Source organism: Zosterops lateralis, assembly GCF_965231275.1.
Source record: "Zosterops lateralis genome assembly, chromosome: 14".
NCBI lineage: Eukaryota > Metazoa > Chordata > Aves > Passeriformes > Zosteropidae > Zosterops > Zosterops lateralis.
Genome location: NC_139774.1, coordinates 4909313 through 4936999, shown reverse-complemented (window position 1 = coordinate 4936999; position 27687 = coordinate 4909313). Strand labels below are relative to the sequence as shown.

General features: G+C 38.9%; 1 protein-coding gene across 4 annotated transcripts in view; it reads left to right on the top strand.

The window, feature by feature from the left end:
- Nucleotides 1–27687, top strand: part of TENM2 (teneurin transmembrane protein 2) — a gene marked incomplete at its 5' end in the record, with an annotated part of 486538 nt that overhangs the window by 26718 nt on the left and 432133 nt on the right. For all 4 annotated transcript variants that reach the window (XM_083871601.1, XM_083871600.1, XM_083871599.1 and 1 more), the window contains one exon: nucleotides 10087–10362. In XM_083871601.1, the coding sequence (XP_083727727.1) occupies nucleotides 10087–10362 (276 nt within the window). The remainder of the gene's footprint in view (nucleotides 1–10086; nucleotides 10363–27687) is intronic.

Here is a 27687-nt window from a genome sequence, read left to right as displayed (position 1 = left end):
GTGATTTTTACCAAAAATTCTTTAAACAAAAGAAGTATCTTTTCCTCCTACAAAGAACTTATTTGAACTTGAATATCTTGATTTGTGGGTTCCTACTTTGGACTTCTTAAAGTTATCCCTAAAATAATTTAGATGACCACAGCTAATCTCAACTGTACACTTCGGATTATTTTAGCTATAGATTTCTGCTGTGACTTTCCAGGTCAGAAATCCTTGGAAACTTTTGGATTGTTCACTTTTCTGGATGGAGGGTTCTCTCCTCAGGCTTTCCTGTTCAATGATGAAATTATTCTCTCCTTGTTCCTATATCCATGCACATTGTTCACAAAATTCTCAGTTTAAAATAAAGAAACAAAATAAAAAACTGTGCAAAAAAAGACCCCAAAGCCCTCTAAAACTTATTCTGTGTTCAGTTCCCATAACAAAAGTAAGTTGTAGGAGAACTTATATCCAAGGGTAGTTTTGTGACATGTATGCCTGTTCTCTGAAGTCTTTAAAGAGATAACAAAAAAGAAAACAGAACAAGCAAATGCCTTTGAGAACCATAAATCTGCAATTTAAATAGAGGTGCTGGCAAGCCTTAATATGCTCAGCCACATCAGAGTTCATCAGTGTGAAAGTGATGGATAAATCTGAGTACCCAGAGCCTGTCACGGTGGCTTAAGCCACCTGAAGCCACCAGCCAGATCAGCTCTGTGCCCTGTCACACTGGTAATTAAGAACAGAGTTTTTTCCAATGAGACAGTGGCTACAAGGCCACAGGCAAGAGATGTCCAGCAGCACCAGACAGTGCTGCTGTCAGTATTCACGTCATGGGTGAAGAGTCTGGGAGCAGAATGGACGAGCTCTCATCCTGCCAGCAGCAGAGAGAAGAGGGTTTTCCCCATCCCTGTCCTCCAGTGCTGTCTTTACATCCTCCACACTCTCTTTCAAAGATTTTAGGTTCAGAACTGCTTGCTGCTTGTGACTCCCATATAACCAAAAGGGAATTATGTGAACTAGCCTAAAACGCTTCCTTGCAAAATGCTGGTAGACTGAAAAGTGTGAACTGGTGGGAGGATTAATAAATAATCCAATCTAATCTCCCTCTCACTAAATCCGAAGGGGTCTATAATTGGAGTCTGCAAACTCAAAAATAATAATGATGATGATGATAAATAAAAATAATAATGTAATCGTATGATGCCTAGGCATACTTGACCTTTATCAGTGAGATGTGAATTTATCATTTCACCTGATCTGCAGAGCACTTATGAAGCAAGTAAAGGCACTTAGCAATTGAGATGACGTGTGTGTTAAAAATAGTCAGATAACACAGCCTGCACAGTAACTCTCTTTCAAACCAACTGAATTTTGGTCTGATTTTGTAGTATTTGGTGTATTATCTCTTAAAAGTAATGCCTCACAAAGATTTTGGGGTTACGCTGAATTTTTTTTTTTTTATGCAGAGTTCAGTGACAGACAAGTGCAGTATTTTTTTTTAATTACAACTGGTTCTTGTGTAGAATATTTGATCTAGTAGGGGAAAATCATTCTTTTTAAAGTCAGTTTGTGAAAATCAAGGTCAACATTTCCCCATACATAAAAGATTATTTGACAAAATTGTTGTTCTAGCTGAGATATCTTGATAATTCCCCTTCAGAGGATTGCCACTGCCACCTGTTAAACTTAATGCAAAGTGATGGTATGAGCTTGACTCACTCTTTGGCACACTTGCATGTCCCTCTATTATTAACCAATAAAGTCAGTGTTGGCAGACCTTCAAATCTGAGACAAAAGTGAGAGGGAAGGGACAATAAAAGTGCAACAACTGGCCCTATTGTTCCAATGGAGTTTTCTCCCTTGGTACCTGATTATAAGATATTTATCTTTTACTCCAAAATTATAGTGTTCAAATTATTTTAATTTCATTATTCTCCAAATTTGGCATGAAGTTTATGTGGATTTTTTATGTGACTTTCAATTGATGTTCTCAGTTTAAAATGGAGGGGTTTTTTTGGGAGGGACCTCTTTATTTTAGGTGAATTATTTTCTCAGTCCTCAAAGTCATTTATATTGGTCTACTGATGGCACTCCTAGTAGGATTAGAAATGCAGAGTTAAAGGCTGGCATCTCTGTCATTTCTAAAACCTGTTAGGAGCAACATCATTCAGAATATAAACACAAGTTCTCAGCCAAATAATGCTTTAAACTTTTTATTCCACTGTACAGGTTACAATTTACCATTATTTCTAAGTGACATGGTATTTACAGTGAAGAAGCACCTTGTGACTAAAGAGCTGACAGCTGCTAGTGCTCAGAAATCTTTATATGTGCCTGGGGACCTTCATAAAATATAGAGTGTGCGTGTTCCTAGCTTGTGAAGCAAGGTATAGAGAAATAATTAGAGTTTTGTCTGTGTTGACAGCTGATTCAGGTTTTTTGAGAGTTCCCAATTAAACAGTTATGGAAGTATGAAAGCTTATTACCAGTGACTTCTGCTGTTTCTTGAGAGCACAGTTTATTTATCAAATCATGACCAGCAGTTTACTTTTTTTTTTTCCCCTTTTTAAATCTTGATTTAAGAGTATAAAAATGAGAAAAAAGGCTTTTCATTAATTCAGCAAAGTATCAACAGCTCGTTTATCCACTTGTTGTTTACTACAGATTTTTGTAGAACTTTTGCTAAATAATTGAACTCAGTTTAATGTATCAGTGAAGATAAACAGCCATACAGTGAATTTATCAAAAAAGTACCTTATACATGTATGTAGAAGGAGTCAACTGGAAACCAAGGAGAACTCACTGTCCTTTCCTGACATGATTGAAAATATTTTAACAACCAGAGCCCTAGACCTTCTGCACTAAGACTAGAAAGAAAATGACATTTTTTTACTGGTGAAAACTGACTTTAAATTCCGTGGGACCATGGTGTAATTATTGTACTACTTTGTGCCAAATGAGCCTAAGTGTGCATTGCAAACACATAATGTCAATATAGATACGAAATGGTAGCTCTCCTCTATCAGGATTGCACTTCATTCTTCCCTTATATTATCTTTAAAACTGACTACTCTTCCAAGTTTGCGTTTTCCATGGAGCTGCTGTTGTTATTCTTTCATAGGAAAATACTCTGGTTGTGTGACAGGAGATAGTATCAGGTGTTGAGCAGGTTGGTTAACATAAAAAAGCAAAATGAAAGTAATTCTTTCTGTGTTTTTTATGCTAGCTATCACTTTAAGTACACAGAGATTCCTAATCTTTTCCTGTGTTTCTGTGATGGATTTTATTTAGAAATTCACTCTCTTTTAAGAGAAAACAGGCATTTAACAATATTATTCCACAATTTGATCCATTTTGGGGCTGGGAATAGAAAATATGGACTCTAACTCTTTTTCATAAAATTCTATTTTAAAATTTCAAACAAAAAAACCACCCCTAACACCATCTCCAAAACCCACTATCACTTTGATGGCATTTGGACCAGGGCTGGGGTGTTTACAAGGACTTTATGATTTGCCACAAGGCTTCACATTCTTCTCTTTCTCTGCTGCTTGTAAAGGAAAATGTAACAGGAGCTGAATTTTATTCTCTGGGGGTTGCTTTGTTTGGAGACTGGACAGGGAGTATCTGAGTGGTTCTAAGATGGATGCTGGAGAAAATCCCTCCTGTTGCCTTCAGTAACTGTTGTGTTGGTTAAACCAAGGTGTCTCCAGCTTTGAATAGGAGATTCCAAGTGGGGGAGTCTTTCCCCTCTATCTGTCTGTGCATCTCTGCTGAAATAAGTAAATCTCCAGATTTACTGGAGGCTGAGTGCAGAATTGCTGGGATGTCTCAGGTGTGTCCAGGAGGTGCTGCTGGCCCAGGGGTCAGCTCTGAGCAGGGCTTCCCCCAGTGTTCTGCTGCCACACACAGAATAATAGGGGAGGCTCAGCCCAGAGTTTCCTCTTTGCTGGCACTTAATCAGCAAGGAGGAGGAGAAGGAGGAGAAGTGCCCCCAGGGAGAGCACAGAAGGGTGAAGCACAGAGGAGAGCAGAGCAATTGCTTACAGAATTGCATGCATCTATCTCCTTCAGGTTTGAGAATGGACAGTTGGTAGGAGTAGCACATCCCGTTGTAATAAATGAAGCTGTACTCCTTTTACTATTCCTCAGAGCTTGGAAAAGTTGGAAAGATTGGCTAAGAAAGTAAAGTGTTAGCCTGAAGAGTTGCACTTCAATGTGGGGTAGATAATAAAGAGTCATGTTTGCTGCCTAGCTCCATCCTCTTGTCTTCTCAAATCTGATTTTGTCTTTAATCAACATCAGCACTTGAGGAGAAAGCCATAAATGGGTACTTCTCTCTAAGCCAGCATATCATCAAAATCAGGCTCATGACCATGAGGTGATGCCAGAAATGTGGCTGATGGGATGGAGTGGGAAGGCCCTGACTGTGTTAGAGCTACTCAGCAATAGCTGAACCCTCACAGCCCCATACCAGTGGAGTGGAGAAAATCAACTCTATCCCAGCCAAAAGGGCATGGGCATGCCCAGCCTGGGCATCTCAGAGTCAGAAAGGAGCAAGGCAGATCATAAAACAGTGTTAAACAATTCTCCTGTCATTGATGGGAGAAGCTAGGAAATGAACTTTACATTCAAACCACGCATTGCAACGTGCACAAACATTTCTGTTTGCTGCTTCTAGTCAGTTCACTGCACAAGGGGCCATAGCAGACTGAATTTATAAAGAATTGAGCAAAATTAAGTGTGCATCAGAGATTTTTAAAAAGAGAGTCCTCTTCCATAGATTGGACCTAAATTGTGGTAGTCCTGCCAGTAAAATCATTATAGCTCTGAATATAAAAAGAAAAAAGGGAAAGGGTGGAATGTCTTAAATAGATATAGTTTTGTTATTTTTACTTTCTATAATTGATTGTACTAACAAAGACTGTGAGTGATATTTATCCTTTTGATTTTAGACTTAGCCCAGTCTTGAACTTGATGTCGTGTTGAAGGCACATTTATCTTATCTGTGCATTACTGGTTTCAGAGATCTTCCTCTGAGGCATCTTGTAGTGATCACAGCTGGATTAGATTAATCTTCAGAAGGGCAATTCATGCAGTTTGTGATCACCCAAATGAGACCTCTGCCTAGGGGTTAGGTGAAAGTAACCTTTGCTTAAATGGTGATGCTTTCTAGGCTTAGCAGGGATAATGAGTACAGCAGTACATCACTGAATTCAGCGCACTGTTAGTAAGTGTTTATATCCTAAATAACTGAAACAGTAAATTTCTGTACAAGGAAGTGCACTAAAGAGATAATAGAAGTAATGTCCTCATTTAAGGGAAAACATCTATTCTATTGAGAGACTATTCACAGCGTGTAGATTATGGGCAATGATGATCAAGTACATAACATTATATTACACTGCTAAACTAGAATACTGCTGGTCTGGTTTTGTGTGAGACATTATGTACACTCTAAGGGAGCAGCTGGGTTTAACTGCCTTCCTTTAATGAAAATCGTCTAGTGGTTTCTGCAGGAGGGGATGAAGGGACTGAGGGTGGAGACCACTAAACTCTGTTTCATGTGAAAAAGCAAAAACCTTGTGACTTTCTATTTTTGGTGCTGTGTTCTCCAAGGAAAAGGAGTTTCTTTCTTTTGCACCGATAAGGATCTGATGTTATTTATCTCTTTTAGTGTCTCCAGCAAGGTAGTAGATGCTACAAGAATCTGAAAAAAGCTTTCGGTGTGCAAGAGGGGATTCTGCCTGGACATTTCAGTCCTGCTTTGCCAGTGGCATTTCAGGGAGGGGCAGTTCAGTGCAAGCCCCAGGTGTAAGGGCTGCTGTCTCACACTGCAGGAAGCCACCCTCGTGCTGGCAGTGCAGTTTGGCTTGTGGGGCAGCCAGAAGCTGTGTGGGCACACAGCAGGGCAGTCTGAGTGGCCAGGGCATGGCAAGCAGTGGGACTGTTGCCTTTGCTTGTCCCCTACAAGGGCTATGCCTGAGCTCCCCACATCACTTAGAGCTGTGAGGATGATACTCCTTGAAGGAGACACTAAACCTTGACCCCAGGCCAGGCTGTGCCTGCCTTTCCTCTCACCAGTCCATAAGTGCTGCAGTTTGTGCTGGCACTAGGGCAAGGAGGGCTGAGTTGTTCTTGCTGAACTTTGTCATCAGAATTCCACACGGAGTATTCTGGCAGGCTGAGTAGATATGAAATGATCGAGGTACTTTTTCATCTTTTGTGAGAACTATATTTATCTGCAAAGTAATAGCAGGGTGCCCAAAGGAGGGCAGGCAGGCTGGGGAAGGGCTTTGAGGGGAAGCCATGTGAGGAGCTGCTGAGGGCACTTGGTCTGTACAACTGGAGAGGAGGAGAATGAGGAGAGACCTCATTCAACAGGGTATAGAAGGTTCCCATTCTGGGGAGGGGAAGAAGAGGGGCAGACACTGATCTCTGCTCTGTGGTGACAGTGACAGGATCCGAGGGAATGGCCTGAAGTTGTGTCAGGGGAGGTTTAGGTTGGATATTGGAAAAACAATCTTTATCCAGAGGATGGTTGGGCACAGGAACAAGGTCCCCAGGGAAGAGGTCACAGAACCTCCTGACACAGTTCAGGAGGTGTTTGGACAATGCTCCCAGGCACAGGATGTGATGGTTGGGCTGTCCTGGGCAGGGCCAGGAGTCGGAATCAATGATCCTATTCCAACTCAACTTACTCTATGAATTACTGGACAAATTATTTCTGTGCATCCAGACATTATTTATCCTCTACATGAATATACAAGAGTGGTCTACTGGTGGCATTAGTACCTTAATGTGCAATAATGGCTGAGTAAATGAGAGAAGAGTATGTTAGTGGAAGCAGTTCAGTGTCATTCAGGACATGTGGGCAGTTTCATTTTAGGAAAACAAGGCATGCAGGAGAACATGGTCCAGAATAAGTAAAGATCTAGAGAATTTAACTGTAGTATTTCCATCTTCCTTTTCTTCAGATTTTACAGTAAATTAAGGACTATGAAGATATCAGGAATTATAGAGATAATTTTCTATATTTCCGGATGTAAAATACATATCTGAAAACCTCTTTTTATATTTTTATGTATGTAGATGTGAAAAAAAAAAAAGATTATCCAAGGACAAGTTATTCTGCCATTATATGCTCCCTTACAGAAAAGTCTCAAATAATATTTTGCAGAAGCAAATGCCAAAAGTTAGTGTAAAAAGCTAATTTAAAATCTACTGGCAAAGAACATGTCTTTACTAGACAGGGAAATTTCTAGAATATTTCATGTCTACCATTAGGTCATAAGATTATAAAGGGATTTCTGAGAAGCAGCGTAGAAAATCCTTTCCCAGAGGTTCAGGGGCTGATTCCATTTGTGCTCTTGATATGATCCACTTCTCAATTTTTTAAAATTTGATCAGTTACTAGAAAATGCCAAGTTCCCAGATAATCAAACTCAAATGGGTGAATGAGTTTTGTGAATAGTGTGTTTCAGTGCCTATACCATTTTCCTCAGACAAAGTAAGAACAGGATGCTAATCAAAGTGAAATCATCTGGGCTTGTAAGGGCTGTTAAAATCCACAGAATATCATCAAAATGTTTTACTGTGTATGTACAACAGCTTAATTAAGCTAATATAGTCATAATTTATGTGTATTTATAGACATGCCACCAGCAAACAAGGAAATTTGAAAAACTGCATTTTCATGATGAGTTTAGTAATTTTAACATGTATCTAATGTCAACATGTACTCTACTTGGGGTGGGCTACTAAGATTCAGTTCAGTCCATTTTTTATATTAATTTTGCTTTGATTTTGATCTTTTTATTAATAAGTCTAAGGTTAGTTTGCTAATATAGTGGAAGCAAAACTCTAATCAATCAAACTGTTTTTGTTAAATGTCTTCTACTGAAATTGCACATGATTAAAGTTTACATTTTCCTTAAAAGTAGCTTTATCTGTCATGCTAGAACTCTTCACTTATTACAAAAAAAAACCAAAACAAATGAAGTGCCCTTGAGAAGCTGATTTTTAGGACAGTTGAGTTCCCTGCTTTTGACTAAACCACTAAACGTCTAATTACTACATTAAATATGAGCAGGCAGGTAAAATATGCTCCTAACTAGAAGGGTTTGGGTTAATTTGGTGTTGATGAAAGCTTTTTTCATGTCAGCCTTTTTATATTCTTTTTACACATTGCCACTAAATGCTCCATTCCTTGAGAATCATTGCCTGGTGAGAATTCTTCACCTGGTGCAGTGGTGATGGTGTCACTGTGGGGCTGTTTGAGCCCAGGGTGACAGAGCCACACCCAAGCCTGGGCATTGTGTGCTGAGGACATGGGTCAGACTAATCTGAGAAAGAAGTTCTAATAATTTAACAAAAAATATAGTTACCTTCTTTATTAATAGAAGACACGTATTTGCGTGTTTTATTTAGTGTATGAACTTCCATTGTTTAGTTTTATTCTGACAAATATATAGAGGAAGAGGAGAAAATATAAATCAATAATATTTGGACAAATAAAACTACTGGTTTAGAAACACAGAGCACAGAGCTGGTTTCCCTGTGAATGAAGAAATTAGTTAAATAATTGGCAGTTATATTGCCAGCAACTTCAGTCAGTTTTTTGTTTTTAGCCCAATAAAATGAAGCTCAAATTACTTTGCTTTTCAAAATCTTTGAAAGCCTTAGAGACCAGTGAATATTTCCCTTTATTTTTTTTTTTTTTTACTGCCCTGTTCATTACTGTAGGAAACATGTACATAAGCAGAAATCAGGCAGCAACTCTGGTCTTTGTGGGAACCCTGGGGGACTCTGTGTGCTTTAAAAATGTATAAGATTTTGTCCACTGAGTCGTTATTAACTGCTGGAGATCATGTGTTTTGACATTGTCTCAGAAAGTTTTGCCTTTAAACCAAATGACCTCTGATTCTGGTATTGATGCATTCTTTCTTCTGGAATTTTGGGGGAAAAGAAAGCAGTTACAATGTAAGGTCTGTCTTGGTTTCTTTAGCAGATATTAAATTACCAGTTGCACCAAATGTAAATATTAAATTGGTGACGAAGTTCCATGGTACCTCAGTGATGGATTTGTATTCTCTCACTATCTCTGTGAAAGACTTGTGTATATGAAAATGAGCTTCATTAAAAAAAAAAAAAATCTCTTTTTGAGTAATCAGATGCATTACTTCAAAGCTCATACTCTGTCCTGCAAATGTGAGGTTACATACACACTAAAGCAGGTCGTGTCATTAGCACTTGTCATGTGGTTTATGTTAATCACACACCTAAGTTACGTTGCAATAGGACATGAAATAAAGATGCCTGACTCCAGTCAGAAGGCAGTAGAAATCAGAAGGTTTATTTACAATCCATTCAGCCCTTTTATAACACACTGTGCTAAAGGCACGTTGTTGGTCCATAGGACTGACACCTCTCCATTGGCTCAGTAACAGAAATAGCAAACAACACCTGCTGGTATGGGAAAGGAATATTGTTTCCACAAGGTTGTTTTGGGAAAAAGAAAACCTTTGAAAAGTTTCCTTTGGGAAGAGCTCAGTAATTTTCAGGCTCAGAAAATATTGAGCTCACATAGTTACTAATTATTTGAGGCCAAAAAGGTAGCCTAAAATTTAGACCTGTCCTACCTTTTTTTTGTATATTTCATCCATTTTAGATACTTTCAGTATTTTCAAGGTTAAGTCTTGCTAGACCAGTGCACCAGAGATTTCTGTAAGTAATTCACAGAATCACAGAATGTGTAGCTTGGAAGAGACCTTTAAGATCATCAAGTCCAACCCAGTCCTAACACCTCAACTAGACCATGGCATCGAGTGCCACATCCAGTTTTGTTTAAACACATCCAGGGATGGTGACTCCACTACCTTCCTGGGCAGACTATTCCAGTAGTTAATCAGTCTTTCTGTGAAAAACTTCTTCCTAATATCCAACCTATATTTCCCCTGAAACATCTTAAGGCTGTGTCCTCTGACACTAGGGTATACAGCAGAACTGAGCAAAATTTTAAAAGTCCTGATATTTTCAAGCTGAAAACAAATCCCTAAGCTTTTAAAATTACTTCACTTTATATTTTTTCCCTTGTCCTCGTAGGCACCAACTTCACCCTGGCGGAGCTGGGCATCTGCGAGCCGTCCCCGCACCGCAGCGGGTACTGCTCGGACATGGGCATCCTGCACCAGGGCTACTCGCTGAGCGCTGGCTCCGACAACGACTCGGACACGGAGGGCGGCGTGTCCCCAGAGCACGCCATCCGCCTCTGGGGCAGGGGCATCAAATCCAGGAGGAGCTCCGGCCTCTCCAGCCGCGAGAACTCGGCCCTCACGCTCACTGACTCCGACAACGACAACAAGTCGGACGAGGAAAACGGTAGGCTTTGTCTGTAGCCCTGGTTTTGTGCCTGGGGTGTTTTGGTTTTATGAAATTCTGGAAGTCTTTTCCCAGGGAATTTTCTGTAAAAAAGAGACACATTTGTATAACTGTACTATGTTTACATTCCTTCCCTAGGAGGGACTTCTTCTTGATGTCCCTCTGGTCTGACCAATGGGATTGAAGAGGTTTGACTTTGTTTCACCAATCAAATTGGTCTGTGTAGAATAGCATTAAAAAGGGAGACGCATCCCAAAAATAAAGGAGTAATTTTCAGCCTTCTGAGGTCAGAGTCTTGTGTCACTTTTTCCTTCAGTTATTCCTAACCTCATAAGGGTGTGAGCATGCTTTAAAATACCAGTCTGCTTTCAAAGGTGAAGTTTGTGCTTTCTCAGTTTGACTAAGGCTGGTTTTTAGATGCGTTTTGGGATTTCTTAGGTCCATTTTGGGATTTCTTAGATGTGTTTTGGGAATTTTTAGATGTGTTTTGGGATTTTTTTAGATGCGTTTTGGGATTTTTTAGCATCACTATCAGGAAACAATTATGTGCGCCTTTATATGATAGATGTTGTTTGATCTTAGAATTTACTTTTCATGGTGTAATCTGTCACAGAAGTTTGTGCTCCGAGTATCTTAAATTAAACTTAATCATGAGAAGCAGAAAGAAATTTCCAAAGAGAAATAGTTTTTATATGTGATTTTTCTACACAGCTTGAAGTAATATTAATAATCCGCAATGTGCTGGTAGCTGTAACAATGATGTTAATTCGTAACAATCAGATTTAATTTCAGGTATTTTTTTCCATGGTTTTGAAGTTCTAAAAACAATTCTTTTCCTCTTTTATTACTGGTATTGGGGCGCTTTTGGAAAGCAAATCTATGCATCAGGCTGAGGCAGAACACTTGTGTTTAGTGTTGTTTAAAGTCACAGAAATGAGACTTCGGGCACAGCACCAATCACTTGTGACCAAACATCCTGACAGTGGTAGTGACCTGTGTTCAGCACTGTCCTCTCAGGTGCACATGTCCAAATTCAGATTATTTGTATGAATCGCCCTAAAATTCTTACCTGAGGAATTTTCTGGACTCACATAGGTTTAAACAGAACCCAAGAGGGAAAATAATAAAAAAGGATTTGCAGGAATTTGTCCTCCATCCTATAGCGTAATGAAAGTGCAAACTCATCTTAGTTAAAATAGGAATAATGGGGTTTGGATCTTGTTGTGAGGAGGTGGTGAAGAGGAACCTCCCTAATATTATCAACCCTCACAGCAACTGTTTCCAGCAGCTGATACCAGCTCTCTGCTTAGCATATTGGGGTCAAATTCTGTTTGATACCTGTCGGGTGCCTCTCAGAAGAGGATTTTTGTAGGTGCTTATTTTGGGCTTCTCTCTGTACTCACTGCCAGTTGTCTTGGCTTCGCAAAACGAGTGTGCCAGGTTCTGAAAACACAAGCAACTGCTTGTCAAAGCAAACAGGGCAAAATTACAGTTTATATGTTGATAGAAAGAAGTTCAGCAAAGTGCAATTGATTTTGTTTGTAACAGCAGTCTTTTTTTTGTTGATTTAAATTGAATCTTCAAGTAATATATCCTCTCCATAGGCATTAGCAGGATACATTTCTTCATCAAAACTAGGGAGGGAACGTGCATTTACTAATAGTGGTTTGTACAAGGAAGCCCATGTTTTAAAAAGAATCAGTGACTGGTTAATTGATTTTTCCTTTTAATGATACCGTTCACAGAAAATATGACAACTTCCATTGATTTTAGTACCATTTTGTTAAAGCTTCTGAGTGTAATTTCAAATTAAAAAAAACCCTGACTAATAGAATTTTGACATTATGGAATGACTTGGCATCAGTGCTGTACCAGAATTCACTTCTGTGCAGGTAGTTGTCTCCATTTCTGTGGCAGCAGTGTGTCACACCTTTTGTCTAAGAAAACATAATCTCAGAACCCACTTTTATACACACAGTCACAGAGTGATAAGAGAATGAGTCTGTTCACTTGTTTTCCATTTTCCTCATAATAAGTGAATTATTATGTAATTGGAAATACAAGGCAGTGAATCCATTTTTCGTGTTTCTAACAAGGAATAGGAGAAAGAACAACATGATCAAACAGCAAGCAAGTTCTAAACCAGTATGTGGAATTCATTTTGGGTTTCTCTGAGAAGGGTTTCTGTGTGTTTGGTTGTTTTAAAAAAACATCACGCAAGTATGAAGCAACTGTTGTGTACACAGAGGTGCTAACTTCAGTAAACTTTTTAGCCTTACTCTCTCACAAATCCTGGTTAGCTCAAAAATCAATGCTTCTTCACATCACTGATTTTATGAAGTTTTGGGATACATTATCATATAGATTGACAGTTGCCCCACTGGTTCAGCACCACAGTGTGGACACTTACAAAACCATCATTAATTTCTCACACTTGTGCCCAGCAGTGGTTTCCTACATAATAAACACTGTGTCCTTCAGAAGCAGATCAATAACCTGCTAGGTGTTCATCTTGAGAGGAAGTAACAAGAATCTATATTTCAAGAGAAATTTGTACTCTGATACAGTTTCGTATTTGCAGGATACCAGCAAAAAGCAAGACATTACTTGGTATGGAGACTTTACCCATTTATGCCCAGCAATATTAGAGGGAACTCATGATGCTTACACCTCTGAATTTATTGAAAGTACTGTTAAAGCTTTTTCTCCAAAACAGCTCAAGTGTTATGAAAGAGTAGTTCAACTCTAAAAGATGATTATTTTTTAAATATTGAGATGCTATCACAATTTAAACTTTAAAAAAAAACCCAAACAAACCATACCTCTCACAATTTTTTTGTGTCAATAAATCTATTTTGTCGTTTTGTCATCTCCAAGTAGCACAGAGGAAGCTTAATTTCTAAAAATTGCTCCCATTCAAATCCATTCACAGAGCTTGTGACCATTTTCTGCGCTTGTAGATTTAGTATGATTTAATTTTATCATAAACCAGAATGCTGTGAACCTTGAAATATTAGCAGGCTTGGAATGCTTATAGATAAATTGAAATAATGGAAACTCATTAAGTTCCATGTTTTACTGGGTATACTGAAATTCTTCCTAACAAAAAACTGTACTGATATTTTAAAAACACTTGTATTTTCAGAAGTCTGGTTAGTCTCTAAATTCTTACTGTATCTTGTAGTTTTTGCTGCTGTCTAGATGTGGCGATCTCTTCTTTAGACAGATCAATTCTGAATTTGTAACACAAATCTGTCATCTCATTGTTACTCAACGTGATGTGCTGGGTTGTGAGATTTAAGTAAACTAACTTTTTTTTTTTTTTTTTTTTTTTGATGCATACAAATGTAAAAGGCCAGTTAGAAATACAGATCACCTCTGATGTCATGTGCCAGCTTTGTGAGGACAGAAGGTGTGAGCTCTAGGGGATACAGCACTGTTCCTGAAAGCTTATTTTTATTTGGATTAAATCTTGTAACTATTTATTCCGAAACATCATGGCAAACTTCTCAAAAGGATTTTTTTTCATCAGTTGCCATGTTCTTTTCTAAGCCTATGCTATTTCTATTTCCAGAGTAAAGCTTATGGGCTGGTCATGTTTAGGTAGTGACCTTGAAGCAACTTCTTTTTCAGGGTTAGTTTCTCCTGGGATTTTTTTTGGGGGGGGTTTGTTTGTTTGGTTTTGGTTTTTGGGGAGTTTTGGGTGTTTTTTTTTTAAGTTGAACTGAAAATTATGTTGTTCTTAAGAATATAAAAAATTGTAAAATAAAGTTTAAAAAATCCATGAAAACATAATGATAAGGAGCATTTATTTACAGAATCTTTTTGCAACGTATCTGCAATTTTCTCTTTTCCTGGCTGCACTGTTCTTGAGTGACCAGTTATAGGCTGTGAGGAAAGCAGTGAAATTCAAGTGACATGAGGCAGATGGGAGTGAAAAGCTGCATGGACCAGTAACAGAGAAGAGAAAAGATAATCTGAGGTAGAGGAAAGGAAAATGGAAAAGTAGGATGTAAACTCAGGCAAATCTTGGTTTGAGAGCTGAAATGAAATTGTTGGCTCAAAGTGAACCCAGAAGGAGGGGTTTTAGTTTGATGTGAATCTAGAGCCTGGTAGTTCTGTTGTAAAAGAGAAAATTTAGAAATGGTGTTGGTGACTTTTTTCTTTTTTTTTTTTTTTTTGGTAGAAGGTTGTTCCCTTGACATTTTATCTTCTTGTACCATTATTCTATATAATGGATAGATAATGTCACTGGTAGAATGGGACATAACATAAAATGTTTATCACGAGATTTCTCTTCTGATATTATAATAGCACACACTTGAGATGTTTCTGGTTTACATTTGTGTGTCAGAAAAGGAAAAAAAAAAGCATCTTGATGGAGGAAAAGAATTGCCAGGACTGAAGCCACATTATTAAAATAATGTCAGATCAAAAAAAATATTATCAAGGCATGCTTTTATCTTAGTAGCTGCAATTCTGAGCTGAAAAGCAAGAGTAGAATGAATGGGGAGGAATAAAGCAATCCCAAACTTCAGCAGAACAAGGGAGAGTTCAAGGTCGTGCTGTGGTAATCTGGGCATGTTTTAAGGAAATGCACCACAAAACACTGTGGTTGTGGCAGCTCTTTGTACATAATGCCTATGAGAAGCAAAACATTTTGCTCCTAAGAACCATTTCTGTGTTGATAGCCCAGCTTGGGAGGGGTGTGGAAATGGAGCTTTATTGGAATGAGCCTGGGGAGTCCTGGCAGGGAACCCTGTAGGGCCTCTTCTTTTCCTCACTTCACCTTTTCTTCCTGGAGAAAATCTTCTGTTCTTCACCGACTCCAGCCCCAGGTGTGACAATTCCAGTCAGGTGGAAGGGTGCTGTAGGAGCTGCACTGGTATTTCAAGTTCAATATCCAGCAGTGTTTGCTATTTTAGACATACTGGTGACAGTGACTTTTATTATTCTTTCCATGTTGCTTTGGTGGTGGTTTTTACTGAAGTAATTAAAAGTTGAATATCAGACAATACCTGGTGTGCATATTACTTACTAAATGAAAGAGTGCCATGAATAAAGAAAAAAAAGTGGGAAAAATTAGAAGGTAAAATATGAAAAACTGTATTTGTGTTGTACTTCTGGTTGAATGAAAAATTAAATAAATTATATTTTTCTTTTCTTTTTTCCGGGCTACGAAGTTTTCAATTGTGATTTCCTATAGTAACTTCCCAAATGCATATGTAAATTTTAAAATCAAAACATGACCCCACCTCATAATTCAAACTGACCTCACAGTTTATCCTTGTTTCAAAATTTTATGAGCAGTATAATCTGAGCTCTTCCTGGGATGTTGTTAAATAGCAAACTCAGAATTACAATAGAAAAGATGTTATTGCATCAGAGGAGTTTACAAAAAGGCACCAGACACATGACAGCCAAGGAGTTTTTCTTACTTTTACTGTTGTAATTTTGACATGTTGTTATCAATATTTCATTTTTAATTTTTTTTTCAGCTTTCTATTTCACACTTCATAATTTGCAGGAAAGATTATAGCAACACTGTGGTTCTACTCTTGAGACTATTTTGGGTTTGTCGTACGCATGTTAATGTCTCTGAGTTGTAAGGGAGTAGAAAGTAGGAGCTTTTTATGTTGTTGATCCCAGAATTCTGTTTGGGTTAAACAAGTGGGAGATGAAGCTCACTTCCTAGAGTTCCACACCACGAAATACTCACTTTCACCAACAGGGGATACTTTCTTTGTTAATAAAAAGGGATGTTTTGGCAGTGGTGATGCAGTTGGAGCAGATCTGTATCGTCTTCAGCTTTGTATGTGGGAAATAAAACATGCCCTCATAATTTTGGGATAGAATATCGATATTTTGGGTGCAAGGAGCAGCAGGGAGGGCACAGACCTGCTCTGTATATCACAGTGGAGTGCTGGTTTCTGCAGGGAGAACTGTCTGGGAATGTTGTGCCTGTTTCTCTCCTGGAGCGCCCCAGGTAGCCTGGAAACAACAGGAGGAGCTGATCTGAACGAGGGGAGAGGAAGAGCTGTCACAGTTGTGCGATCTGCTGGGAGCTGAGAAAGTGGCCAGATGGTCCCAAGGAAATGATGGGATTTAAATGAAATGTCATACACTCAGAAAATGGCACCGCACACGTCACACATCTCCGAGGCTCCTGCAGGAGCAGAGCTGGGGAGGTTAGCTCCTGCATGGGCAGACTTCAGCTCTTCTTTAGGAAGGCTTGTAAAGTACTTTGTAAATGACAAATTTAGAAAGTCATTAAGCGCAGTATCAAAGCTCAGTTTCTTAAGTGGATCCAATTTTGATGTGCTCTCAAAACCTGAGGGCACTTCTGATAGGAAGTGGTTTCCTAATGAGGGAATTGACTAGCAGGGATGACTTTTAAAGACTTAACTACACATAAACTCAATTTGGTCCAGGTAAATGGCTTATGTATTCAGTGCAGAGGGAGTCTAGATGATGGGGTTAAGGACAAGAAATGGATATGTAGTACTGGTAAACTTTAAAGCCTTGTGTAAGACAGGAATATGAAATGACAGTATTAAAAAGCTTACACATTTGTTGCAATTTTAATATAACCCAGCAAGACTGCAGTGTAGGTTGGGAGGATGATGTGATGAATTACTGCTACACTGTCTGGTATATAGTGAAAGAGCTCAATAAATACTATCTGGAGCAGAGTGCTTGATGATATTCTAGAGATTAAGGATGGAGATGTGGCAAGACAGCTCTGCTTTGGTGGCCTAAAAGGGTAAACCCAAATGCCATCTTGACATTTAGTTGCTCACAGCTGACATTCAGCCCATGGGCAGCCATTAGATTTTCCATTCAGATCCGTGTTGACCTGAGAGATGTGCATCAGGATCTTGGGTTTCATCCTCCCAGGGATACAGGTGTTTCTAGCACTCAGGATTATAGGAGGAGTGGATGAAATGCTAAAATAAACAAGTAGAAAACCCAACACAAGTCCACAAAAACCCCAAACCAAACCAAAAAATCCTCTTGTATATGGTGGGGTGAGGTCTTACACCATGGATGTCTGTGCTGTTCTTCCCTTTTCATGACAGGCAGGGCTTCAGCACCTGTAAAATTTTCCATTGTCTCTAAAGTGACTCCAGTCCCACATTCTGTGCCCTGCTCTGGCACAGCATCATTGGGCTTTTTGTCCATATCCCACAGGAGGGCCTGCTGAAGCTGTATCCTGTTTGTAGTCTTTCTCTTCATGGTGTTTTTTTTGGATAATATGAATGCCCCCTCATAATTGAATGAACTAAGGCAATCAGGGATTGAGAGTGAGGAACTGGAGTCCGATATTTAGCCAGGAAACTGAGGAAAACAGAAATATGGGCTATCAGGAAAATACTGCAGCAGCTGGGTTCATAAACTGCTGAGGCTGGCTGGGATCTTCCTTTTTCCTGAATTCTAAGGAAAGAGCTTTTGCCTGCAGCTGTATCTACATCACTGTGTGAAGGTCACAACATGGAGAGCTTTTAAAAAAACCCTCTCAAAATAACCGCAAGATTTTTCAATTATTATTTAATCATGAGCCTTTCCATCTAGTAGAGAGAAATGATGAAACTATGTTTAACAAGAACTCCATTACAGCACATTATTCAGTTTGTCAATTATTAGTTTCATAAAAGAAAACTTAGATGATATAGGTCACCCAGGTAAGCAAGCAGCAGTGCCTTTGTTCAAACCATAACTGAGTTAGAATAATGCCTTTTTATTCTTTTCTATAAAAGAGATGTGTGTCTGATAAAGTCAATCCAGCTTGGTGCTAAATGCATTGTGTGTGGCTGATGAATGATAAAACCTTTGCAGGAAGGTCTGCAGGTTTGTCTGTACTTGGTGTTTAACTAAATTTATTAACGTGAAACAAAACCTATGTATTTTACATTTCCCTTGTAAACTGAAGCACAGATCACAGGAACCCATACTCTGACTTTATTTTGTCTTGCCTTTCAAGATGAGAAATTTTGCCCAAAGCTTCCTCTGAATTCGTCACACCAGAGACTGCAACCTTTCCTCTGTATGTCATCCCACTATTAATAATCTCCCTAATTACAAAGACTTGCATACTTCACTGATTAGTGCATAATTACGTCAAGGTACACACTGCTTTTTCTAGTCAATACTTCATTTATAGAGCTCAGTCTAGCCAGTGAGCTCAGGTGGTGCAGGGAATGCCTACTCTGACATGTGTAAAGTGACATGTCGATGGCTGGTTTATGTGTCATTATATTTTCTAAATGTTTCATGGGATGTGCTTTGTGTTTACTCTGCACACTCTTCTTTTCAAGGGATCTGGCAGCTTGGAGAAGGCAATGGATTTGAATTGATTGCAAATGTGATGTTGACGTGTAGGGTTCTACTCAGGTAAAGGTAGAATTCCTCTTCAGCTGGAAAATGGATAGGAAATGGTGCCTTACCCCTGTTAGTGCCAAAGGTTTCATATGTATATATTAGAATAAACAGAGCTTTGTGAAAACTAAATTATCCCATAGCTTATGAGTTTCAAAAGAGATTATTCATTTTTTTATTCTCTTTTATTATAAAACTTTTTTTCATTTAGTTCTTAAGTACTAAGTCATAAAAGATGCTTCCTAAGTTTCATTCCTTAGGTGAAAGGAGATAAAAATCTCCTTTTTGATGTTATTGGTGCTTGGGGTTTTTGTTTGGGAGGTTTTTATCCAAAACGGCTTTTTTTGGTGACTTTTTGCAGAAGCTCCTGTCAGAATTGAATGGCTTCTGTCATATACTATAGGAGCAACCTGAAAATTAACGTTTTTCTATGCTTTTAATTTCCTTATATTTCACACAGGTTAAAGGCAACTTTCTGCTTAATTTAAGCTTTTACAAGTTCCATACACTCTCCTTCCTTGGCAGTGATAAGGGAAGCACTTTTATCTATTTGTTCAGGCTCTCTGTAGCATTTGAAATCGCTGACTCTCTTCTCGGCACTCTTCCTGTAAGAAGCTCAGGGGATGATTGGCCATGATTCAGGAAGGCTGAAGCTCTGCCTCTCAAATCAAGTGAGAGATTTCTTATGAGCAGCTGTTTGTCCACTTGCCTGTGTAGTCTTTGGCTCACAGACCTCTCATCAAAGTTCTTCAACACCTCAAAAGCTGTTGGTAGCACCACAGAGACCATGCTGAAATCTCAACCATCTGTGAACAAGACACACTATCTCTGGTAGAACTAGAGGGCCATTTTTTCAATTTATATTTCATCTATATCATGGTTAAAGAACATCAGATTAGGCTTAATCCATAAAAGAAAGATGTGATGATACTGGGGAGATGGAAGTACCTTGAAGAACTTTCCTTTTCCTAAAGTTACCTGCTCTCAAAGGCTTGTTATCATTTTTCTTAAAGCTAACTCACTACAGTTTTCAGCTTGCAGTAGGAATCCTGTCCATGTAACAGAGTTAGGTGAAGAAGTAGCTTCAAATGTTTTTCCCAGCCCAAATAATTGACCCCATTATGTGCTTCTGTTTGTTTCCAGATGGTTCTTGTGCTAAAGCTACTGATTGTTGGAAGAGGCGCTGCTTCTATATGGCACCACTCCTTTTAGATGTGTAAGGAAACGGCAAGAGAAGTGACTTTGCCAAGAAAACTGGCAAAAGGGCTCTGTGTAGATTGAAGCAGTAGTTGAAACAACCCAGTGCTAAAACAGGGCTGTTTTCCTGGTCTCCATTTGAGTTTCTTACATTTCATCAGCACCACTTCCACTGTAGTGGTGTACAAACTCATTTCTGACAGTGAGAATAACCACAAGTTTCTGGGTGCTTAGTATTGTGCAGCACAACAGCACAGGTGGAGGAGGAAGAGGCAGTCCTCTGTGTGAATGAAGTCCCAGAAGAGGGTGTAGCTAGTTCAGAATAAGTTGCTAGTATATTCCGTGCTGGCTCCTGGAGGCACCTGCCCTAATACTGAACATGTGTAAGATCCTGAGGCTTGTATGTACTGTTTGTTCATTAGTCTGTGCTTGCATAGTCCATCTGTGCTCAGGTCTGAAAGAGAGATTTACACAAGCTGGACTCTAAGAAACAGTTGATTCCTGGAATGTATCACAAGTGTAGTTCATCCCCAGAGCATATCAGACTGTATTTAGATGCAATACCAACTCATATTTATACCTTCTGTCCTTTGATATTTTCTTTGGGCTCCCAAATACATAATGCAGCAATCTGGGTAAAGGAAATAAAGATATGAACTTATCAAGCTTGATTTCCTATAGGCTGAGATGGAAGAAGACACTTTGGTTTTTTAGTTTTCACTTTATTAAGAAACAGGCTAGTATTATTGAGAGCCTTCAAATAGCATCTCTCCGGGTCAGATCTTGCAGCTGAGCAGCTATTCAGTGGGAAGGATGACTTCTGTGGTTTCTGAAGTTGTTATAAATATCTCAGGAATTGCTGACTGTTCAAGTCATTCAGGCTTTTCAGTGGCACGTTGCTGATAGGGAGAAGATCATCACTGAGGGTGAAATTTGCCTGAAAGTCCAAGGAGCCCATGGAAACCGAAACTTCTTTGCCATGTTTGCCCTCTTCAAACTGAGATACCATCTTGTAAAAAGGCATAATATCATTGCACTACAGCAACATGCCTGTAGGCAAGGCACAATATGTGAGCATCATTTGTTTGCTCAGAGCCATGACTGTCATTCAGAAATATTGAAAGGTAGCAGTTGGGTTTTTTCACACAAATGGTTAAGGGACTTTTCTCAACATCAAATTAGTGTTCAAGAGTGAAAATATAGCTTCTGTTTCCTCAGATGCTGAGTTGTAAGAATGAGTAATTGTGATTCCTGGAGGAATTTATTTTGTTTTTTAGCTTGAGTGGCACTAGATAAATAGGTTTATCAGTTTTCCACAGAACACTTATATTTAGTAAACTTGAAATGAGATGAATTACAGTGAAGTTGCTCCTCTTTCCAGTTTTCTTTAGGAGGGGAATTATTTTAAGGAGTTGTGTGCTATTTATACCTCCCACATAATGCTATACCCTCAAGCTGTTTTACACAGTGTGGCTATGGACAAAACAAGGGAATGGCTGTAATTGCTTAATTGACTGGAGTTTGTCTTTTTTAGTTCTTTTTTTCTTTTTTTTTCTATTTAAACTTCTTTTTCTCAGTGAAATAGGACATCACTGACTCTTGTGTTAACAAGTTGTTTCTGATCAATTTTGTCAGTGCACAAAAAGTGTGGGGAAGGATTAGGTCAAGGTTAGGGCTCTGACCAGAGAGGCAAAGGAAAGAGGAGCCCAAGGAAGTTCCAGGTTTGGGGCAGCCAATGGAACACCACATCTGTGAGGGAAGCAGGAATCTGCCATCCAAACCAACTCTGCTCACCATGTGTGCTGGATGTGCTGCTCTTCAAAAGCAACCCAGAGCAGTTCAGAGAATAAGTTCTGAAAGTTAATCTGTATATAAATGCTGGTGTTCACTTTAAAACCCCATTAAGTACAGCAAACTTTCCAAGCTGTATTTCTGTAGCTAATAATATATGTAAATCAGTTCATTTTCTTCTTTCACAGAGTCCTCTACATTTTCAGTATTAAATAGTGAAATAATAATCCTTATGTGCCCAGTCCTGTCAATATATCCCTGGGCAGCTTCTCAAAGACTCCTTGAGTCTCAATCATCTATATTCATTTGCCAGTTCTAATTTTCTGGATAATTACTGCATATTTCAAGACCACTTCTGTTGTGATACTTAGCCAGATTTAATTCTTTCAGATACTTTATTTCTTAACCTATAATTTGACTTCCCTGAGAGTTTTTGAAGATGGGTATGCATATTCAGTTCAGCCCTAAATTTTGGGATTGAATCACACTCCAAGTGTGTCCTCTGTGTCAATCAGGACACCCTGTCCTGTCCCCTGAAGATTCTGTTTGTGGACTAAATGTCCTTTCACAGGAATAAGGACACTCTGTACATAGTGGAGCCCACTGTCAGCTCTTGTGGGTGACAGAGTGCCATCTAATCTTTCCAAATGAAGATTTCTATTAATTTAAAGCAGAATTTCTCATATGTTTTCACTTTTTTTGTGTGTGGTTTGAATTAATTAATTACATTTTACTTTTCTAGGTAGCGGGACAGATGAAGACAGTCAAATGTGATTACAATTATGTGGGGGTTTTGGGTTTTTTTTAAGGAAAATGTGACAAATGTGATAAATGTTAAGAGGCTGACCTATAAGCACAGCAGGCAGACATTAATAATCAGTGTTTTCTGTGTTATCATCAGTCCAGCTGTTTTGCTAAAGATGCTGAGAAAACACTCTGAGTAGAGCCAGTACTGCAGTGCTTCAGCCTGAAGACTGGAGCTGAGGGGGAGGATTTGGGCAGAATTCTGAGGACTTCACAGTCAACATCATGAAAATAAACAATTCTACATGGTGAAGAGTAAAGGAGGTAGAGCAGGCATCACTATGCTTTTTCTGGCTTTGGTCAGTTCCCTGATATTTTATATTAAAGGGTTTTTTTCTAGCTTTTTTTTTTTAACTGATACTTTTCACCATCTTTTTCCCCCATCATTTTCAATCTTGGTAAAAATATTATGGCATTTGCCTGTCTTTGTCTGAAAGATAATTTATTCCACTTTCCTACATTTTTTCTAATGTAACATAGTGCCTTGAGCTGAAGACATTAATGTGGTTCCAGATAATCTCCTAGTCTTGTTTGACACGTGATGGCTTAAAAGCACTCTTTATGAAGCAGAATATTACAGTATTAATGTGCAAAGTGGGGGTTATTCTCTTCCTCTTCATCTGATGAATTCTTTGCATGGTTTAAAACAAATGGAGGAACAGATCATCTTACAGAAATAATGATAATCCTGGAAAAATTATCTGAAGAAATCAATATTTTTCTTTTCCTGATTTTTGTCCCTCCTTGTTTAAGTCTAGTTCGTGAAGTAATGGAATGTTAAAAATGCTTCAGATCACTTCTGTGGTGATAAATTTTGACACACTTTCAAATATTGGTTTCATCTATTTCCTTTTTGTTAGTCTTCTTGTGCCATATGTACTGCAATATACTCTCATTTTTTTCTTAGCTTGAAAGAGATGTTGCTATTTTTTTCTACAAACAAAATCTTTTCAAACCATTTTAAATGTGATTTGAAGTATTTCTTGAGTTTCGCTGTTACGTCTCAGAGGAGTAGAACATATGTGGCAAGTTCTCCAGAAAGAACCTCTCAGAAGAACATATTAAAGATGAAATATAAGGATTTTTAGATCAAAAGGATAATGATTTTTTTAAATCTTTACCATGTGATAAATTAATCAGCAGGTATTATAAAGATGTACAAACTTGCACAAGGAGAGGGAAGAGAAGGAAGACGGTGACTTTGAAATTAGTGCAGACACAGAGCTGAGGCACTGTCAGGAGCTGGTTGTGAACCAACAGACAGAACTGTAACATATGCACTTGTTAGAAACCTGAGCTGTGTCACTATGAGCACCACGAGATAAACTGGTATGAGCTCGAAGCCCTCATTTCATCAGCTCTTGCATTGTGTTTGCAGAAGTGCAAATGACATTCTGCACCTCTGTTTGCAAGGTATTTGCAGGGTGCTGTGCCATGAAGAACTCGGGAGTGGTGCAGGGGCTTTCAGAAACCTTTGGTGCCTCTCAGACCCTCCTGGTGCTGTGGGCTGAGCTGGGGAAGATGGTTCTACCTTCCTGTGATTCCTCTAAAGAGCACAAACCTAAAATGATGCTTAAAGCTGCCAGTAATCAGCTAATGTACACCAGTATGAACCAAAGTTGTGCATTTCTGACAGGAATTCTAACAGACTTGACTCTATAACTGTGAAAAAAAATTGCTATTTAATAAAAGCCCAACAGATTTTCAGAGCAGCTAGACATATGTATCTAAAAGAAATGCTGGACCAAAACACCTCACACTATGATAATTTGTTTCAGATTTCATATGTGAGCATGTTGGGTGACTCATTCATGCTTTAAATGCAGTTGTGAGTGCATTTATCATTTGGCTGGTTAATATTTTTTGCACTAGAATACAAACATGGTGAAACCTGTTCTAACAGATCAGCTGTAAGACAAGCCAGCAGCAGGAAAGGAGAGTGCATTGGAGATTCTGACATCAGATTTGTAGATAAGCCATGCCTATAGTCCCAAAACAAAAATACACTGTAATTAAATTTATAGTCTTTATTACAGTCTATCTAATTTTTAAAGATCTATTTTACTTATTTATGGAGGGCTGAATTCCACAAGTCTGTGAGCTGTTATGATGTTATGTTATAAGCACAATAGGTTGTAATCAAGTTTAGTAAATCTCAACATTCAAAGGAATTCTTCAAGAATTAGAAACTAAGACCTTGGTTCTGCAAGTCCATGTAAGCTTAAATGATTCAGAGAACAATTTCATTATTATGATTGATTAATAATAATGAAGAAAAGTTCTGGCTTGCCTGCATAGAAACTGTGAATTTATGGCAATGTTACAAAAATCTGATGGTTGTATGTCTGGAACCTGGAATAAGCCTGCACAGCTCTAGCAGTGCTCGGTGTATCTGAGTGAAGTCCATACTCCATTTATTTGGGCACAATAAGCACTCACCATTTTGGGGAATGGCTGCAAACCTGATGTAGTTTGTTCTGTATCCTGATGGTCTGAAAATACTGACTTATCTTTTCAAGAGTTTCAGAAGTCTGAGGCATTAAAATGTCAGAGGCATTATTTTTTATAGCCTCTTTCTTATCTAATTGAAACATAAAGTCCAGTAAGTGAATTGTGATAATTTTGTACAGGAGCTTCTATGAAAGCTCCATCCCATTAGGTAAATGTGTTTTAGCTGCTGTTACTGAGGTGCTAATAGAGAGCCCTTGCCAAGCAGCCCTTTTTAGCAATAGCTAAAATTGCTAAATTTACATGAACTTAAACAGCTAAAATCATGTATGTTGAACAATCCCTTGATTTCTGCTTCATAATCTGAATAAATCATTTGGAAGGAAAATAATCTCATGGTAATTTTGTTACCTAAGGATTGCTGGTCACCCAGGTGTGCACTGACATGTAACAGGCAGCACCTGATCTGCCCTCCCAGCCCTGCCTGAATCACATCTAAGGTGGTGTCTCATGAGCCTCTGAGAATTCCTGCTGTCAGTGGGGACAGGAGCCACTGAGGAGCTCTGCCTTCCCTCTTGCACCCCACTCCTCTCAGTTTTTCCTGCTTCTTGTCCTCCCCCAAAAGCAAGGATCTCATCTCCTCCTTGCATAACACATCTTCCTTTTGACCATGTTCCTCTGGACATCTTGGCTGCTTGTTTTGCAACTCTTATCTGTCAGATTTTGGTTCTCACATGTTTTCCTGTGTCCTGTTTGTCCAACTGTGTCACAGCTCTGCTTTGGCCCCTGTGGGGTCATTATATTATCAATGTACTTAATTGAACTGTGTTACAAAATTCTTCAGTCTAATTGCTGTTGGTGCTTCTTGGAAAGTTAAATGTGAAAAAGTGTTTCTGTGCTGTTGGCACCTTGTGCTGGTTTATCCAGAGCTGCTCTGGCAGAAGGCAGGCAGCCTGCCTGAGGGATACAGCAGCCTCTGCTCTGGCTGGGCTGTCCCAGGACAAAAGGAAAAAGAAAAACTTAAAATGCCCTTTTAAAAACTATTCATATTAAATCTTTACAACCTTTATAGAACCAATTTCTGTCTATGGTGTCCAGAAAAGGGAGTGTCACAGAGATGGCGGCCAGAGGCACAGGGGACAGCATCACATGGAACTTTCACTGCTTGAGGGGCACAGGCTCGGTTAGGAGTGAGGGCTGAGTTAGGAGCCAAAGCTTGGTAAGGAAGGATTGTGTTAGGAGCCAGGGCTGGGTTTGGAAGGATTGGATTAGGAGTCAGGGCTGAGTTAGGAGTCCATCTCTCACTCAAAAATGTTTTGATTAATACTGTGATTGATACAGCAGGCAAATGTAGCAATAAATCATAGGACTTTGGTAATGTACATTGGAATCGAGTGCTGAAACCTGGTTTGGTGGTTTTTTGGATTTTATTTTGTTTTTTGTGGTTTTACCGCTTGTGGATTTCTGCCATGCCCATCACTGTATATCTGGTTTATTTTTGGTCAGCTCTGTTCTCAAGTGCTGAACACAACGTGCCCCAGAGCCCCAGCTGAGGCTGCCTGTGATTTGGGGGCAGTGGTGCTCACCTGTGAGGCAGCAATGCTGAGTTATCCCCGTGGCTGAGCAGGGGCCATTAGTGCATTGATTGCTGCTCCTGGCTGCTCTCCCGCCTCATGCCAGGTTTGAAACTGATTCTCAGAGACTGAGGAAGGAGATGCACAATCTGTACATTTATCAGTGGGAATGAAAGGATCGTTTTTGTTCAGACACAGGTGAGTTACTGCTTGTGTGGGCTTGAAGGCTACTGGCGAAAAAGATTTCCATAGAAAATAACCAGACAGGAAAAATGAGCTGGGCTTCTGAGGAGCTGAAGTATAAAATATGCAAATTACAAGATTTTGGCATACTGTCAGACTTAGACTTTTTCCCTTGATATACAGAATTTGTGTGACCTGCTCAGTCAAGCATCCTATTTCCAATAGATTTTTACAATGAAATTTGCAAGTGGTTTCCTTTTTTTTATTTTCTCTTCTTTTAGTGTGAGCGTTTTCTCACAGAAATTCCAGGTCCAGTTTGGAGCGTTGTGTTATGCTTTAGACATCTGTGTCCTTAAAACTTGAGTGAAAATACAAGATGCCTATTTGAATAACACGGTGTCACCAACAGAGCTTGAAAGTGATGTGAGAGGTGATGGTGCTTCCTTATGCTGCTCTCATCACACATCATGTAGTACATTCGGGCACGTATGTGGGTAGCTCTTTGAAAAAGAATAATAAACAGGTCCAAGATGTGATGTCAGATCTAGTTAATCAGTGTAATAGAAATACATTACCCTAAATCTTGGTTAGGAAAATAGTAATCAAAGTCTTGAGTTTCTTTTCATTTGGAGAGACAGATGGCATATCTGCTTAACGGCAAATATCCAAAAGAATTTTTTTTTAAATCCTATCTTTCAAAACATGGCAATCAGAATCATCTTGGAGAGGAACTATTAAATTTAATAAGCCATATGTTCAGTGAATTTACTTATTTTGTTCAAAGATGTAGACATAGAATTCACCTCTGTGTCCTTTTGTGTAAATTAACTGCCTTATTCTATGCTACACAATTAAGGTATTTAACAAAGTTCCAAATGTGCAACGTATTATTAGCCAAACACAGCTACTAGTTTTCATGTTGCTGAAATAAATGCATTTAGGTGAACAGTCT